The sequence below is a fragment of the Schistocerca piceifrons genome, chromosome 2, assembly GCF_021461385.2.
Source record: "Schistocerca piceifrons isolate TAMUIC-IGC-003096 chromosome 2, iqSchPice1.1, whole genome shotgun sequence".
NCBI lineage: Eukaryota > Metazoa > Arthropoda > Insecta > Orthoptera > Acrididae > Schistocerca > Schistocerca piceifrons.
This window is the reverse complement of record NC_060139.1, coordinates 906,399,394-906,417,345: the sequence shown is the minus strand read 5'-3', so window position 1 is coordinate 906,417,345 and position 17,952 is coordinate 906,399,394. Positions and strand designations below refer to the sequence as shown.

Here is a 17,952-nt window from a genome sequence, read left to right as displayed (position 1 = left end):
TCCATCCTCACAATATAATTTAAAAAGGCTGCTCATCCAATCTAGTAACTTGTCTACGTACATACGTTTTAAGGGCATTATCAGTTACGTTACATTTCCTTGGGCCACACCTGAAGTTACTTAAGCCTTCTTAGAACATTAGCCGTTCATTATAAGGCACTGCTTTTTATTAGTCAAAACGTTTTTCTTTTACGCGGTGTGAAATCGAACGTCTTTCGCAAATCTAGGAAGATGAGCACTTCCCAGGTTTTAGATAGTTACAGAATCTAAAGGTGTACTGATGAAGAAGGGGAACACATGAACATAAAAGGAAATGGAGTAAATGTGAAACCATGCAAGAAAGATGAATGTTTTTTTAACACATAATTTTGTTAGGAAAAAAGGAATTGCCTGAGACTGCAAGTAAATGGTCTTCATTTTACTAAAGCATAACCGATTTGCAGATTTCTAGCATCATCACATATACCTGATACATACACATCAATGGACGTGCGGCATGTTCTCTTTAGGATCAATTCTCACTGACATCAACTGCCCTTCACTAAAGTGCACTGTTATGCTGGGGACTCACAGCACCACTCATGAAGCGTCACCCCAAGCGGCTTATGTGAGACTGGAATTGGCACAAGTGTGATTCAGCAGCCAGCCAAAAAAATGGTTCTGAGCACTTTGGGACTTAACTTCTGAGGTCATCAGTCCCCTAGAACTTAGAACTACTTAAACCTAACTAACCTAAGGACATCACACACATCCATGCCCAAGGCAGGATTCGAACCTGCGACCGTAGCGGTCGCGCGGTTCCAGACTGGAGCGCCTAGAACCGCTCGGCCATCTCGGCCGGCAGCAGATAGCCAACTGGAATCTGGAAGAAATGGTCCTAGAATGAACATACTGAACACCTATGTATCAGGTATGCTGAGACATGAACCATTAAAATCGATCATGGTATAGTAAAATGAAGTCCATTTCATTGCAGTCTGTGACAACTTGTATTTTCCCCATTTGCCGTACGAACTGCGTTACTCATAGCTCCAATATAATTTTTTATTTTATAAATTTCTGCATCACAAAATAAGATTGTATTAAGCAAAATTTTTACGTAGTGCCTCCTTGTCTATGAAGAAAATGACGGCTTTCTTTTCTCTCGCCCTTACGCACGTAGCCGGTTCGCACGGATTCCAGCTGCGTCGTCCTTCGGCGGCAGGGACGAGGCAGCTGTGACGTCAGCGCAGAAGACACCGCCTCCGGCTCCAGTTGGCCACTTCGCCGTGAGATGTCGCCGCGGTCAGCAGCGGCTGCGTGGATGACCTGCCAACTTTTCCGGATGTCCACACGCACCGTAGCGGCGAAGTGGTCTAGATCGTAGTGCTTTCTACACCCGCTGCAACATGACGAAGTACTTTGCGGCGACTTTCGACGTGGGTCAGCTGGTGATTATGTTGGTGTTGTTGCCCCTGCTTGCCGCTGCAGCCACGATTCCTGCTAGCAGTGAGTACTCGCTCATTCAACGACTGATGCACCTGTTTTCGCTCGCTGCCTTTGCTTATCTCGCTTCATTGGCGGATATCCAGAACGTAAATTCGGGAATAACCGTACTGATGACAATCATGTTCTGTTAAGAGTTGTATGGCCGTTGTACACTTTTCTTACTGAGAAAAGCCAGTTACCTGTAGCTGATGCCCAGGCGAAATGCTGCTTCAATAAGCGGCGAGCAAACGAGATTTGATCTTATGAAATATTTACCTGTGTAGCTACAAAGATGCTGGTATCGGATCAAAGTGGCCTCGTGCCACCAAAAGTCAGCGGTTCATTACAATAATATTTACCTGTCATTCAAACAAAATATCTAGAATGAGATTAAATTTCTGGGAATATTTACAGTTATATTTTAAACTCTGACAATTGTGCAATTTTCAGCTGGAAGAAACAATTGAATCTTGACTGCTTATTATTAGCTACCGTCAGTGTGGTGTCTGTGATATGAAGTGACGTACGGTACGAAAGGCATTCCCAAGCCAAGTAGCCAAATTTAGTCTCCAGACTTTTCTTCCTCGGGTGCTACTACTTCATTCTCACCATAGCCTTGACCTAGCAGAACTCAGATGAAAATGCAATCATCTGGTATCATATTTATTTTTCATTTACTTCACCTGGAAAGGTTAGCCTATAGGACCTAACCTACGACTAACATAAGTTTTCTTACGTCATATAAATAAAAATAGGGTTTTTAAACGTGTTCAGTAACTGTAAAGTATTTTGGACTTCATATTATTCATTGCCATTAACAATACTGCATTCACGTCACTGACTACAATAAACACAAGAAAAGGCACTTTGTGGCTTTGCAAATGTCACGTCTGTAAAAAGGTGTACGCTAATATACGGACGTTTTTCTTTTATGCGGTGTGAAATCGAACGTCTTTCGCAAATCTAGGAAGATGAGCACTTCCCAGGTTTTAGATAGTTACAGAATCTAAAGGTGTACTGATGAAGAAGGGGAACACGTTGAACATAAAAGGAAATGGAGTAAATGTGAAACCATGCAAGAAAGATGAATGTTTTTTTTAACACATAATTTTGTTAGGAAAAAAGGAATTGCCTAAGACTGCAAGTAAATGGTCTTTATTTTACTAAAGCATAACCGATTTGCAGATTTCTAGCATCATCACATATACCTGATACATAACCTCTGTAAAGCTACATTTGTCTTTAAAATCTTGGACTATTATGAGATGAATTGTCATTAAGCTCGAAAGGCATTACTGTATTTCCTGGCTTTAGAGCGACAAAGATCATACACAAACAAGGCTTTAAATCTACTTTTTGTGCTATCAGGACAGCTTAGTTTAAATCTCGCCTAAAACTGTACTTTTACGCAGTTCAAATAATCTAAATAGAAAGTCACCATCTCATGTTAAAATTCATATTGTCAGGTTCTCGTTCAGTGTTATGGTAGGACTGAAATCCGACCGTTGCATGCGATACGTGTATTGTACCACGTAAACAGGAACTAAACACATCTCTAGTCCTCCGTAGGCATATAGTGATTTATCAATAGCTGATATTTGACGGTATTACTGTGTAGTTTTCAGTAGTAAATGAAGTGTACGTCCCTCTTAGGAAAGTCTGAAACGGATAGAAATAATGTCCCTGACTTCGTTCGTTGCACGTCAGGAAGAGTTACACCTACACGTCGAACGGAGACACGACGACGGATTTGGCACAGTAGCAGATAAAGGTGACGGAAATGGTGAAGAATATGGTAATAGAAAGTTTCCGTGGAAATGTCATTAACAATTTCAAACGTATTACAGACTTGAAAGCATCAGACCACTACGGGAAACAAGAACTTTCGTCGGGGACGTAAAATGTAATTGTGGAATTCGCACCGTGTTGAAAGAAATTGACAAATTTTTTAGCTTCAACTCAAAACCAAACTATCACTTTTAATCTAACCTAATCTCACCTCGGATTATGCTACAGGTAAGTAATTCACGAAAAAGGTCTTTGCAAACATACGTGTTGACGAAACTTCGCCGGCCGGAGTGGCCAAGCGGTTCTAGGCGCTACAGTCCGGAACCGCGCGGCCGCTCCGGTCGCAGGTTCGAGTCCTGAATCCTGCCTCGGGCATGGATGTGTGTGATGTCCTTAGGTTAGTTAGGTTTAAGTAGTTCTAAGTTCTAGGGGACTTATGACCTCAGCAGTTGAGTCCCATAGTGCTCAGAGCCATTTGAACCATTTGACGAAACTTCAGTACACCTTACATCTCCCATGTGGCAGGAGACACGATCGAACTCCTGTCTGACAATGAGCCATGAGCGTCCGCAGAAATTTTTCCAAGAGAGAGAACAACACTAAAATTGCTAATTTTGATATAACTGGATAGATGTTTGAAAACCTGTTGCTCCAATAATTGCATTTGACAAGAAGTGCATAGAACTTTTACAGTACTTCAAACGACTAATAGTTATCCACTTATAATATAAAGGTAGTTTACATTGATCCTGACCGGTAAACATATTTAGATAGTATATGCAAAGTATATGTTTTTAAGTTACTAATATGAATGTGGATGCTACATTTTCGATTAAACTACTCATACGATTACATTCAGGATCCAACGAGTTATGAAATCAAGTTACAAAATATTAACAACTTTTTTAAAATTCCGAGATTTCGGCTCGCGGGCCGTGACAAGGAATCAGTGCCAAAGGCTCAGACTTGTTGCATATTTCCCCTACCGCCACGACATGCTGTCGGAGAATGAGGAGAGGGAAGAGGAGAAAACTGGGAACGCGCCGCATTTAAATGGCAGTGCAGCAGCACTTCATACGGCTTGGTTTTATAATTCACTTTCGTCAACAACGTAGACCACAAACCAAACGATATTTCAGCACAGTTTTTATGTGGTACAAACTGTCGGCATATGGGCAGATGCTAACAATTTCACAGTTTTGCATAAAGTTCCCCCGTAATCGTGACTGACTTTGTTTCAGAATCGCAAAAAGGTCTTTCAAACAATGTCAATCGCAATATGGCAGTACTTTTGGAACCTTGGAAACTACGCCTGAATGAAGCAATTTAGATGTCCTAGACAGTTTTAACGTAAAGACATAACTGGAATTACCTTGCAGGTCAATCATTTACGTCTGCACGTACACAGGGATGTCTTCAAATGAAATGGCAAACGGCCTCTTAAGACGGCTCGAAAACAGATGTAAGGTTGACCGTGTCCTCAAAACCTTTATAAAACCATTATGGTAATTTTTTCAAGGACACAATGAATTCTTCAAACCTCAAGTTTTCAGTAACGCTGGTGAGTTTAGGGAACTGGACCTTGTAATGGTACTGGAATTACGCAACCATTACGGCACCTCACCTGAACCTCTCGATACCAGTAATATTCTGCTGTATTTCTGTTAACTACTTAACATATTTCTGAGACAACATTCGGGTTTGATTTCATTTGTGATACATCGATATGTTTATATTGCAATGATATTATTCTTATGTGTATTCTTTCTTTTGTCACTATGATCTTTGACGTACTTGAAACTCTGATTTTTGGGCGCGTAAGCGATTGTTAGTTGGTTGTTAACTTGTTTGAGAGTCGGACCTTGAGAAAGTCAAGACGTGGACGTCATGTTGGAAAGACGAATATTGTCGTCAGCTTATAAAATGTGAACTTAAACAGTGACTGTGAGGAAGATGTTCTCAATTATGTTTTGTATTGTGAAGTGATTAGTGTGTCGCGTGATATTGCAATAAAAGCAATTAAAAGGAAGTGTAACTTAATTTCGGAGTGCTGATTATTTTTTTACATCACCATTGTCCAGCAAAAGTGTAATCTCCAAGAATGGTTTGAGAAGCGCGTCTACAAAACTTTTGAATATAGCAGAATAAAACCTAGGCTTCTTTACATCCGAGCTTGGAATCATAACCACCTAGATTTTCAACGATTGAGCCATGATTTTATGACGAGATCAGCGTGGGAAACAAAAAGATGAGTGCCTAGTTTTTTGATTATTACATGAAATGACTTTATTAACTGTGCTCTAATGACACCTGTCACATAATGACTGTTGTTGCCCGAAAATGCAGTATTTAGCAGCGTGAGCAACACCACAATCATTATTAAAGTTTGACATTTGTTGTGGTAGGGTTGTTAGAAACTTCACCCTCCTTTTATTTTGAAATTCATCCTCATCAAATTGGAAAGAAGTTACCTTGCAATGTGTTACTGTGGGCAGTGTCCATTGAAGTCCACTTAAAATGCGAAGTCTGCACTCCATTCGGAATGTTCTAATTTTCGTTCCTGCACTCCTTTTGCCTTCATAAATTTAACAGGGAGTTTTAAATTTAAAAAAATCAGTCCAGGCATACCCCTTGACTTGCAGTAAAATGAGATCTCCATTGAAAACGGTTGCAACTAACGATGAAAAAATGTGCAACTTCCGAAATTTTACTATGCAAACCACCATCTTCTTCACGTGCACCTTGCCTACAAATTTAGCACAGTGTTCCTTGATGTACAGAATAATTAAACGAGTCTGTCAATCGTTACGATTTTTTGTTCTTTCGTTGTCACCTAAATCTTCAAATTCTTTCTCCATGGTACAGTAATGTCGTTTCATAGCAAATATGCAGTACCAAGCCGCTTATGTGAATTGACGGTTCTCCTCTGTGTGCGTACTGAGATGCAGGAAATCTGGAAGTGATCCGATATTAAAACTTGTTTCACATTGCAACGGTACATTTCCGACCCTTCGGACCGGGCGCTAATGACCATAGCAGTTTTGCGCCCTAAAACCAAAAAAAAAAATAAAAAAATCCGACCCTTATTTTCCTTGTTCTGGCGAGTCCATTCTAAGACCCCTAGAAGCCTGTAATAGGAATTGGGAAACACTTTATCCACATTCATTCAACTGCTGTTGTGCCTGACTCTGATAATTTATCAAGTAATTCGTGTTCGATAGTACGTGCTTGTAAGTCTCTCTCTCTCTCTCTCTCTCTCTCTCTCTCTCTCCCCCCCCCCCCCCCCCCCCCCCCCGACTCTTCGATCTTAGAGAATTTTTTTTTTCGTGTCTACATTCGCTAAACTACTGAATGAATTTAAATTCACACCGCAAAGAAAATGTTAGATGCAATCGCTCAAGGCAGTGCGCTCTATCGAACTTCTAAAATTTTGAAATCTCATCTAGTACACAAGGGGTGTATACGACCCGGGAGATCCGGGAAAAACCCGGGAATTTATTCATCCGGGAGAAAACCGGGAAAAAACCCGGGAATTATTTAGAATTCCGGGAATTTTTCGTTGTTGTAGTTTTCACTTAAATTTTTGTGATTATGGCTGGTAAGAACCGATACTCTAACAAAGGATATTACTGTATCCCGCTACTGCAGAATAATTCTGCAGCAACAAAACATAAACGAGGGAGAAAAATAGAGCGGAAATGAAATTTAAGTTGAAAAGGAAATGCGCCATATACAACAACAAAACACAGTGCTCAGACGAGCGTCTGCCAACAGCAAAGTGTGTCAAAGGCTTTAGAGAGACTGTGCAATGCTTCATAACAACAAATTGCCTCCGATGAGCGTGACGTGACAACTGTTAAAGTCAGATTCGTTTGAGCAGTTGCGGGCGGACTGTTGGGTATGCGCAGTTGCTTCTGGTTACAGAAATGTGGCTGGCTGCCACTAGTATTTTCCCGGTTCGGAAATATCGTTGATCCGTGGCTGATGCACAGAGCAGTCTGAGTTGTGGTGGGGAGGAGGGTCGGCACCACGTGACCTGTGTTTACGTTCAGTGGTTTCTTGTTTCGTGCTCTCACGTTAAATGAAAACAAAACGGATTTCTGTAGCCGGGAGCTAGCAAATGAATTACAATACGTTCGCATAATTACGGAAGGCTAAAATATGCTATTAGTTTCAGATTTTATGTCCAACTTTCTGACAGTCAAGCATTAATAGCCTTGCAGAACAATGAAGTTATTTTTGTCGGTTTGATAAAGAGATTTGGCTTTTAATAAATCTTTTCCGCTGAGGCAGTCAATTTATTTGAAACACAGTGTTTAATTTCACACTGTGGGCTAGTTTCAACTGTTCGCTGCGTTTCAAGTGCACGTATGGCATTAAGCCATAATAAAGATCCAAACATGAGATAATACAGTACTGGTACTCCAAGAAAATTTGCATCCGAATCTGGACTTAGGAATGTGCACTTTAAGCCGAATTATGCATTTTAGTATGGTTAACGAAATTCCGATGCTCTTAAAGTATCCTCTGATGTCTTGTTTGTTTTATGTCATAATGTAATAAGATCTTTTAATGTTTTACATGTAGGAACATCGGGTTTCCTGAGTCATAGCCGCGCAAGCGCGCTGACGCCCGTTATCTGGCGCTATCTGGTAACTGCTGAAACGAACCTATTTCCAACAGGCCGCGGGAAAATGTTGCGACTGGTGGTTTGAAACGCAAATTTCCGTTTCCGCAAGATGAACTATGTGCGAGAATGTACGATGAATTCGGAGGTCGGCGTTTTTTCTGGAGGTCGGCGTTTTTTCTGGAGGTCGGCGTTTTTTCTGGAGGTCGGCGTTTTTTCTGGAGGTCGGCGTTTTTTCTGGAGGTCGGCGTTTTTTCTGGAGGTCGGCGTTTTTTCTGGAGGTCGGCGTTTTTTCTGGAGGTCGGCGTTTTTTCTGGAGGTCGGCGTTTTTTCTGGAGGTCGGCGTTTTTTCTGGAGGTCGGCGTTTTTTCTGGAGGTCGGCGTTTTTTCTGGAGGTCGGCGTTTTTTCTGGAGGTCGGCGTTTTTTCTGGAGGTCGGCGTTTTTTCTGGAGGTCGGCGTTTTTTCTGGAGGTCGGCGTTTTTTCTGGAGGTCGGCGTTTTTTCTGGAGGTCGGCGTTTTTTCTGGAGGTCGGCGTTTTTTCTGGAGGTCGGCGTTTTTTCTGGAGGTCGGCGTTTTTTCTGGAGGTCGGCGTTTTTTCTGGAGGTCGGCGTTTTTTCTGGAGGTCGGCGTTTTTTCTGGAGGTCGGCGTTTTTTCTGGAGGTCGGCGTTTTTTCTGGAGGTCGGCGTTTTTTCTGGAGGTCGGCGTTTTTTCTGGAGGTCGGCGTTTTTTCTGGAGGTCGGCGTTTTTTCTGGAGGTCGGCGTTTTTTCTGGAGGTCGGCGTTTTTTCTGGAGGTCGGCGTTTTTTCTGGAGGTCGGCGTTTTTTCTGGAGGTCGGCGTTTTTTCTGGAGGTCGGCGTTTTTTCTGGAGGTCGGCGTTTTTTCTGGAGGTCGGCGTTTTTTCTGGAGGTCGGCGTTTTTTCTGGAGGTCGGCGTTTTTTCTGGAGGTCGGCGTTTTTTCTGGAGGTCGGCGTTTTTTCTGGAGGTCGGCGTTTTTTCTGGAGGTCGGCGTTTTTTCTGGAGGTCGGCGTTTTTTCTGGAGGTCGGCGTTTTTTCTGGAGGTCGGCGTTTTTTCTGGAGGTCGGCGTTTTTTCTGGAGGTCGGCGTTTTTTCTGGAGGTCGGCGTTTTTTCTGGAGGTCGGCGTTTTTTCTGGAGGTCGGCGTTTTTTCTGGAGGTCGGCGTTTTTTCTGGAGGTCGGCGTTTTTTCTGGAGGTCGGCGTTTTTTCTGGAGGTCGGCGTTTTTTCTGGAGGTCGGCGTTTTTTCTGGAGGTCGGCGTTTTTTCTGGAGGTCGGCGTTTTTTCTGGAGGTCGGCGTTTTTTCTGGAGGTCGGCGTTTTTTCTGGAGGTCGGCGTTTTTTCTGGAGGTCGGCGTTTTTTCTGGAGGTCGGCGTTTTTTCTGGAGGTCGGCGTTTTTTCTGGAGGTCGGCGTTTTTTCTGGAGGTCGGCGTTTTTTCTGGAGGTCGGCGTTTTTTCTGGAGGTCGGCGTTTTTTCTGGAGGTCGGCGTTTTTTCTGGAGGTCGGCGTTTTTTCTGGAGGTCGGCGTTTTTTCTGGAGGTCGGCGTTTTTTCTGGAGGTCGGCGTTTTTTCTGGAGGTCGGCGTTTTTTCTGGAGGTCGGCGTTTTTTCTGGAGGTCGGCGTTTTTTCTGGAGGTCGGCGTTTTTTCTGGAGGTCGGCGTTTTTTCTGGAGGTCGGCGTTTTTTCTGGAGGTCGGCGTTTTTTCTGGAGGTCGGCGTTTTTTCTGGAGGTCGGCGTTTTTTCTGGAGGTCGGCGTTTTTTCTGGAGGTCGGCGTTTTTTCTGGAGGTCGGCGTTTTTTCTGGAGGTCGGCGTTTTTTCTGGAGGTCGGCGTTTTTTCTGGAGGTCGGCGTTTTTTCTGGAGGTCGGCGTTTTTTCTGGAGGTCGGCGTTTTTTCTGGAGGTCGGCGTTTTTTCTGGAGGTCGGCGTTTTTTCTGGAGGTCGGGTCAAAGAGTTAAAATCACATTTTGGGGTGTCAGTATGTTTCGAGGTGTCGGTATGTTTCCGTTCAACTGCTCTTCAAAGTCCTTTGCTGTCTGACAGAATTATGTTATCGGCGGACCTCAAAGTTTTTATTTCTGCTCCATAGATTTTAATACCTACTTCGTATGTTTCTTTTGTTTCCTTTACTGCTTGCTCAATATGCAGATTGAATAACATCGGGGATAGGATACAGCCCTGTCTCACTCCCTTCCCAACCACTGCTTCCCTTTCATGTCCCTCAACTCTTATAACAGCCATCTGATTCCTGTACAAATTGTAAATAGCCTTTTGCTCCCTCTATTTTACCCCTGCCACCTTCATTATTTGAAAGAGTATTCCAGTCAACATTGTCAAAAGCTTTCTCTAAGTCTGCAAATGCTAGAAACGTAGGTTTGCCTTTGCTTATTTTCCTTCTAACATAAGTCGTAGGGTCAGTATTGCTTCACGTGTTCCAACATTTCCATGGAATCCAAACTGATCTTCCCCGTGGTCGATTTCTACCAGTTTTTTCCATTTCTCTGTAAAGAATTCGTGCTAGTATTTTGCAGCTACTAGCTATAATCTTAGATGCGGCGCCACTCCCAGTTTGGCGCTCCAAGCAGCGGATTGTGTTGCTTGGGCCTTAAACCAGCCCTACCCACATGAAATTCTTCGTCTCTACTACCCATACACCACTGTGGTACGCTGCAAACTATCACCATTCACACCCTGTATCGTAGCTGGACGTACAGACCGGGCCGAGAAAATGTTTGCGGCCGTTGAGCAACGGTCATGCAATGGTTCAGAACATCTTCCCTTAGCTTTCACTGCTGCGCTCTCCAGAATCAGCGCCAATGAAACGCCATCTGACGTTTAAATCTCGTGCATTGGGAGAAGAGTGAGAAGTCTCAGAAATGAACGCAAGCAGTGGATTAACTTTGATAAGTCTATTGCCATTACACTCAAGTTATTTTTTCTCACAAACAATCGTGAAGAGCGTGCAGTGTTTCAGAACGCAGAACCATTGGATTTTTGTTCGAACATACGGATTTTTTTATTAGAGTAACGAAGCACAGCACTTGTCGCTTTTTGCTTTCACACATTCTACGTGCCCTTTGTTCTTAAGAGACCTCATTCCTCGTCCAAATTATTGTTTCAGTTTGTCAGTACACACTGCGTACTAAGTCTCCATTTTAGGTTACAAACATTGCCCAGTTTGACAATCATCTGCATTCACGACTGCCTACACCGGACTAGAGATAAAATTACACAATCGTCGAAGTAAAGAAAAGATTCAAACTACGGAAGGCACTAACTACTGATAGGCATAGTTAGCAAATGAAAGATTTTAATAGAGAACAAACAATGTATTTACCTTAATAGTGTTGAAAAATCATAATATACATAGCAGTTCATGACATCCAGTCTTACAAATTTCAAAACTCCGCCATCTCTCTCCCCACATCCACCACTGCTGGCGGCTCACCTCCAACTGCGCAACGCTACGCACTGTTAACAGCCAACTGCCCAACACTACAATGGCCAACAACAATGCAAACCAGCCACAGACTGCACACAGCACAGCCAGTGATTCTCATACAGAGCGCTACGTGGCGTTACCAATATAAAAACCTAAACAGCCTACTTACAAACTCGATCTTCCAAATCATTTTCAGTCTCGGAGGGGAAAGAGGATGTCTACATATTTCTCTAATGCATCGATACTCCTGAGGAGCAGCAGCACTGTTGCAGTTGATTTGATAAAACAGCTTTACAATTGACTCACCTTGTCCGGCCCAGTGTTGACATCCTTAATGTACCCTTGTTTCAACACTGTCGCCGTAACCATATCGGCTCCTACCAGCAAGTCATGACACACTACTAACAACTCAAATCGTGCAGTTCACAGTCTGAAACTCCATCCTATAAAGATGGGCACGAGTATAGTAAATTGTTTCTCGTCTACACTGGCTCAAGTAGTAAAAGTTTAATTACAACCATCAAGTACGTTGTTTCCCTTGGAGAGTTTCCATATCGCCATAATGAGGTTGCAGTTCTCCAAGCAACACAACTGCATGCAAGGCTTTTCGATTGTGAAACTGAATAACTCAAGATATCGTGTCAATCTGAGTGACACAAATCTGCAAACTGTCCACATCCCTCTGTATGCCGACGGTTTGTGCCAGATAGATTTTATGTCTCCATTGGGCCAAAACTAATTGAATACTAAAATATCTGGTTTGTTTGCGATCTGTTTCCGAAGAATATGAACTAGGAAAAGATCCAAAGCTTTAGCTGTTTTGCCCCCACCCCCTCTTCCTGCCGGACAGCGTGGCATAGAGCGGGAAGTGTCCACTCTGGAAAGAGCAACTGGCATGAGTACCTGCGCACTGCACGTGAGTACAGTTCTCGGCTATCCCAGAGTTACAGGGTGCGTGGCAGAGGTTTCACATAACAAACATAATATATGTATTCCCAGAGATTTGAAAGTGAATTAGCATCGAGGGAATTTGGAGTTGGAAGTACTTGGAAATCTTCATCCTGCACTACCAACCACATTCGTACGCTTTCAACTGTATGCCAAGGTGCATTTCTCTGTTTTTAATTGTTATTATTTTCTGTGCCTTGTAACACTAACCAAAATGGCCTTGCTTTGCTGGTACTGCGAACGGCTGAAAGCAAAGGGAAACTACAGCCGTACTTTTTCCCGAGGGCATGCAGCTTTACTGTATGGTTAAATAATGATGGCGTCCTCTTGGGTAAAATATTCCGGAGGTAAAATAGTCCCCCATTCGGATCTCCGAGCGGGGACTACTCAAGAGGACATCGTTATCAGGAAAAGGAAACCGGCGTTCTACGGATGGGAGCGTGGAATATCAGATCCCTTAATAGGGCAGGTAGTTTAGAAAATTTAAAAATGGAAATGGATAGGTTGAAGTTAAATATAGTAGGAATTAGTGAAGTTCGGTGGCAGGAGGAACAAGACTTTTGCTCAGGCGAGTACAGGGTTATAAATAAAAAATCAAATAGGGGTAATGCAGGAGTAGGTTTAATAATAAATAAAAAAATACTTCAGGGTAAGCTACTACAAACAGCATAGTGAACGCATTATTGTGGCCAAGATAAACATGAAGCCCACGCCTACTACAGTGGTACAAGTTTATATGCCAACTAGCTCTGCAGATGACGAAGAAATTGAAGAAATGTATGATGAGATAAAAGAAATTATTCAGGTAGTGAAGGGAGATGAAAATTTAGTAGTCATAGGTGACTGGAATTCGATAGTAGGAAAAGGAAGAGAAGGAAACGTAGTGGGTGAATATGGATTGGGGCTAGGAAATGAGAGAGGAAGCCGCCTGGTAGTTTTGCACAGAGCATAACTTAATCATAGCTAACACTTGGTTCAAGAATCATGAAAGAAGGTTGTAGACATGGAAGAACCCTGGTGATACTAGAAGGTTTCAGATAGATTATATAATGGTAAGACAGAGATTTAGGAACCAGGTTTTAAATTGTAAGACATTTCCAGGGGCAGATGTGGACTCTGACCACAATCTATTGGTTATGAACTGTAGATTAAAACTGAAGAAACTGCAAAAAGGTGGGAATTTAAGAAGATGGGACCTGGATAAACGGACTAAACCAGAGATTGTACAGAGTTTCAGGGAGAGCATGAGGGAACAGTTGACAGGAATGGGGGAAAGAAATACAGTAGAAGAAGAATGGGTAGCTCTGATGGATGAAGTAGTGAAGGCAGCAGAGGATCAAGTAGGTAAAGACGAGGGCTACTAGAAAGCCTTGGGTAACAGAAGAAATATTTAATTTTCTTGATGAAAGGAGAAAATATAAAAATGCAGTAAGTGAAGCAGGCAAAATTGAATACAAACGTCTCAAAAATGAGATCGACAGGAAGTACAAAATGGCTAAGCAGGCATGGCTAGAGGATGTAGAGGCTTATCTCACTACGGGTAAGATAGATTCTGCCCACAGGAAAATTAAAAAGACCTTTGGAGAAAAGAGAACTACTTGCATGAATATCAAGAGCTCAGATGGAAACCCAGTTCTAAGCAAAGAAGGGAAAGCAGAATGGTGGAAGGAGTATATAGAGGGTCTACACAATGACGATGTACTTGAGGGCAATATTATGGAAATAGAAGAGGATGTAAACGAGGATGAAATGGGAGATATGATACTGCATGAAGAGTTTGACAGAGCACTGAAAGACCTAAGTCCAAACAAGGCCCTGGGAGTAGACAACATTCCATTAGAAGTACTGACAGTCTTGGCAGAGCCAGTCCTGACAAAACTCTACCATCTGGTGAGCAAAGTGTATGAGACAGGCGAAATACCCTCAGACTTCAAGAAGAATATAATAATTCCAATACCAAAGAAAGCAGGTGTTGACAGATCTGAAAATTACCGAACTATCAGTTAAGTCGCGACTGCAAAATACAACGCGAATTCTTTACAGACGAATGGAAAAACTGATAGAAGCCGACCTCGGGGAAGATCAGTTTGGATTCCGTAGAAATGTTGCAACACGTGCGGCAATACTGACCTTATGCCTTATCTTAGAAGAAAGAGTAAGGAAAGGCAAACCTACGTTTCTAGCGTTTGTAGACTTAGAGAAAGCTTTTGACAACGTTGACTGGAATACTCTTTCAAATTCCAAAGGTGGCAGAGGTAAAATACAGGGAGCGAAAGGCTATTTACAATTTGTACAGAATGCAGATGGCAGTTATAAGAGTGGAGGGGCATGAAAGGGAAGCAGTGGTTGGGAAGGGAGTGAGACTGGGTTGTAGCCTCTCCCTGATGCTATTCAATCTGTATATTGAGCAAGCAGTGAAGGAAACAAAAGAAAAATTCGGAGTAGGTATTAAAATCCATGGAGAAGAAATAAAAACTTTGAGGTTCGCCGATGACATTGTAATTCTGTCAGAGACGGCAAAGGACTTGGAGGAGCAGTTGAACGGAATAGACAGTGTCTTGAAAGGAGGATATAAGATGAACATCAACAAAAGCAAAAGGAGGATAATGGAATGTAGTCGAATTAAGTCGGGTGATGCTGCCGGAATTAGATTAGGAAATGACACTTAAAGTAGTAAAGGAGTTCTCTATTTGGGGAGCAAAATAACTGATGATGGTCGAAGTAGAGAGGATATAAAATGCAGACTGGCAATGGCAAGGAAAGCGTTTCTGAAGAAGAGAAATTTGTTACATCGAGTATAGATTTGTCAGGAAGTCGTTTCTGAAAGTATTTGTATGGAGTGTAGCCATATATGGAAGTGAAACATGGACGATAAATAGTTTGGACAAGAAGAGAATAGAAGCTTTCGAAATGTGGTGCTACAGAAGAATGCTGAAGATTAGATGGGTAGATCACATAACTAATGAGGTATTGAATAGGATTGGGGAGAAAGAGTTTGTGGCACAGCTTGACTAGAAGAAGGGATTGGTTGGTAGGACATGTTCTGAGACATCGAGGGATCACCAATTTAGTATTCGAGGGCAGCGTGGAGGGTACAATTCGTAGAGGGAGACCCAGAGATGAATACACTAAGCAGATTCAGAAGGATGTAGGTTGCAGTAGGTACTGGGAGATGAAGCAGCTTGCACAGGTTAGAGTAGCATGGGGAGCTGCATCAAACCAGTCTCAGGACTGAAGAGCACAACAACAATTTTCTGTGGATCGTATTTGCTAAATTCGTTGTGATGTGAATTGTCAGGCAGTTTACAGTAAGATAGGTTTTCTCCATTAAAACATCACCATATGCTCGACAATGACGTAATTGATCTGTTCTTAATGCTTAATTATCTACAATAAAACTTAAAGAATCTAACCTAACCACATGTAAATATTATCTACTCAGAAATTCATCTGTAGAGTAAACGTCGTTAAGAAGCAAAAAAGATTTTAGTTTTTTAAAACTGTATTTATTGTATGCTGGAACCATCGATTCACTAGGATGATCTTAAAACAATTTTATGGTTTTACATCTATACTATCTTGTCCTCTTAGTGAAAGAGTAAGGTCAAGCTGCAGGTCGAGGAGCTATTTTTGTTGGTCGTCTTATGTTTGTGATTGGTACTATCATTTACCAGTTTTGACTTAATTCTTCACAACCACCTTTTGTAACGTCCCCTAAGAAAAATTATGACTTACTGTGATGGTAAACCTCTTACGTTATCTGATTTTCAAACAGCTGAGCAAAACTGAACGTTCTCAGACATTTCTCTCTTTACTTATTCTGATCATCACAAAACTGACACACAATATTTTTAGCGCAATGCAATCTGACTTTCAATAATCCCTACAGAAGAATGGCCCTGACTAACGATAACCTATACCTTTCGTGAATCACCTGCGCAATGCTACGCGCTGTTAACATCCAACTGCTCAACACTACACAAGCGAATGTTTCAACAATGCCAACCAGCCACAGACTGGACACAGCACGGTCAGTGATTTTCATACAGAGCGCTGCGTGGCGTTACCAACATAAAAACCTAAACAGCCTACTTTTCTTATAAAGTGTATAATGACGCTGTTAGTAAGCCACATTCTTTAAATAGTTGTCTCCAAGAGATTAGGCAGTGGACAGTACATGTTATTCTTGCAGCACACTCCTGCGTAAGGCATACTTCAGTAAGAGTGTGAATAGTGACTCAGAGTTAGATAATTGTTTAACCAAAATCGACAGATACACATATTGCTTAGCTCAAGCATCAAATAATATCTAAAATTAATTTGATAATTCAATCCTCGGAGAGGAATATAGTCCCCTTCGATGTGGGACTGGGTCTACTAGAGCCTTCCACACAGATTAATGATGTTAAATAATACCATAAAAGGATTCTCCGATGCGGATGCCGCCATACCGCTAAATTTTTTCCATGTAACTGGTTCAAAGTATTTGTTTCCTAATTTTTATCGCTGTGCGCGCACACTTTCGTGCGTCTTAGAAATTAGCCTGTCAACAGCAGTTGTTATACACTCCGTTCAGACGCTGCACTGTCGTTAGCACATGTATTTATATCCTCCACTAGCGCTGTAGTATGACACACCCTTCAACAGTAGGGTGGGATGAGATATTATAGTACACATGCATCCTGTACCACCTCCACCACGAATTGTAAATTATTTTAGAGGACTGCTGGAAGAGTCTGGCTATAATTTCAATGTCTTGTTATGTTTGGACTCCCTCCAGCACAGTTAGACTTCTCTCTCTCTCTCTCTCTCTCTCTCTCTCTCTCTCTCTCTCTCTCTGTGTGTCTGTGTGTGTGTGTGTGTGTGTGTGTGTGTGTTACTTTCACTTCCAGTTAAATTCTGAAAACAGAAGCTGTTCATAGTCGTTCATCTTGAAATCTTGAACCGTGATGAAAAGGAGTTTGATTTGGGCAACAGTGCGTATTGTTTGTGTTGCTAAAACACAACTGCAGTTATTTACTAGTTTTCTGGCAGCGAAAATTTTCAAAATACTCTTCTATGGAAGCTTTTTAATACCTAAAACCGTTCGTTGCTTCCCACTCACTAACATGTTGAATGGTTACCTTGTGGCTGGCACCTGTAACAATTAGCGTGCAAAAAGGCACCAGTAATTGATTCATATTATTTGTCGCTCTATTGCTGGAAATCAGTCAGCATGTACGTAACTATTTTGTTCGAAAAGCAACAGAGAAATAAAGTAAATGCGAACCTACAATTAAGAGAGAGATTGCAATTATTTAGTGTGTCTGAGGAGGCAGCAACTTTTTACTTTCCTTTCCGTAGCATCGTTCTCCCTAATTTTTCGAAGGTAATTATCTTCTGTATGAACACTATTAAGCACTGTAACGATATTCTGTTGTTAATAAAGTATACAGATTATATTTCAGTGATTTAATTGTCTTTTCTTAGTGAATACGTTTCCTTGTTGCATATTCCTGAAGGTTCTCGTTCTTCATTGTATCCACGGGAATGAATGAATGAATGAATGAATGAGGTGTTTCACTCGTAGCAGCGGAAATTTTACGCCTGGAATTTAGATGCACAAGAATGCACATTTGTAAAGTTCGTAAAGATATTGCCGCAGTATTACAAAATAACTGTTTGACT

General features: G+C 41.9%; 1 protein-coding gene across 1 annotated transcript in view; it reads left to right on the top strand.

Moving 5' to 3' along the window:
* The first annotated feature begins 1,274 nt into the window (after positions 1 to 1,274).
* LOC124777125 (invertebrate-type lysozyme 6-like) overlaps positions 1,275 to 17,952 on the top strand; it is a 76,403-nt gene continuing 59,725 nt past the window's right edge. The window contains exon 1 of the mRNA XM_047252411.1: positions 1,275 to 1,488. Within this exon, the coding sequence (XP_047108367.1) occupies positions 1,389 to 1,488 (100 nt within the window). The 5' untranslated portion in view covers positions 1,275 to 1,388. The remainder of the gene's footprint in view (positions 1,489 to 17,952) is intronic.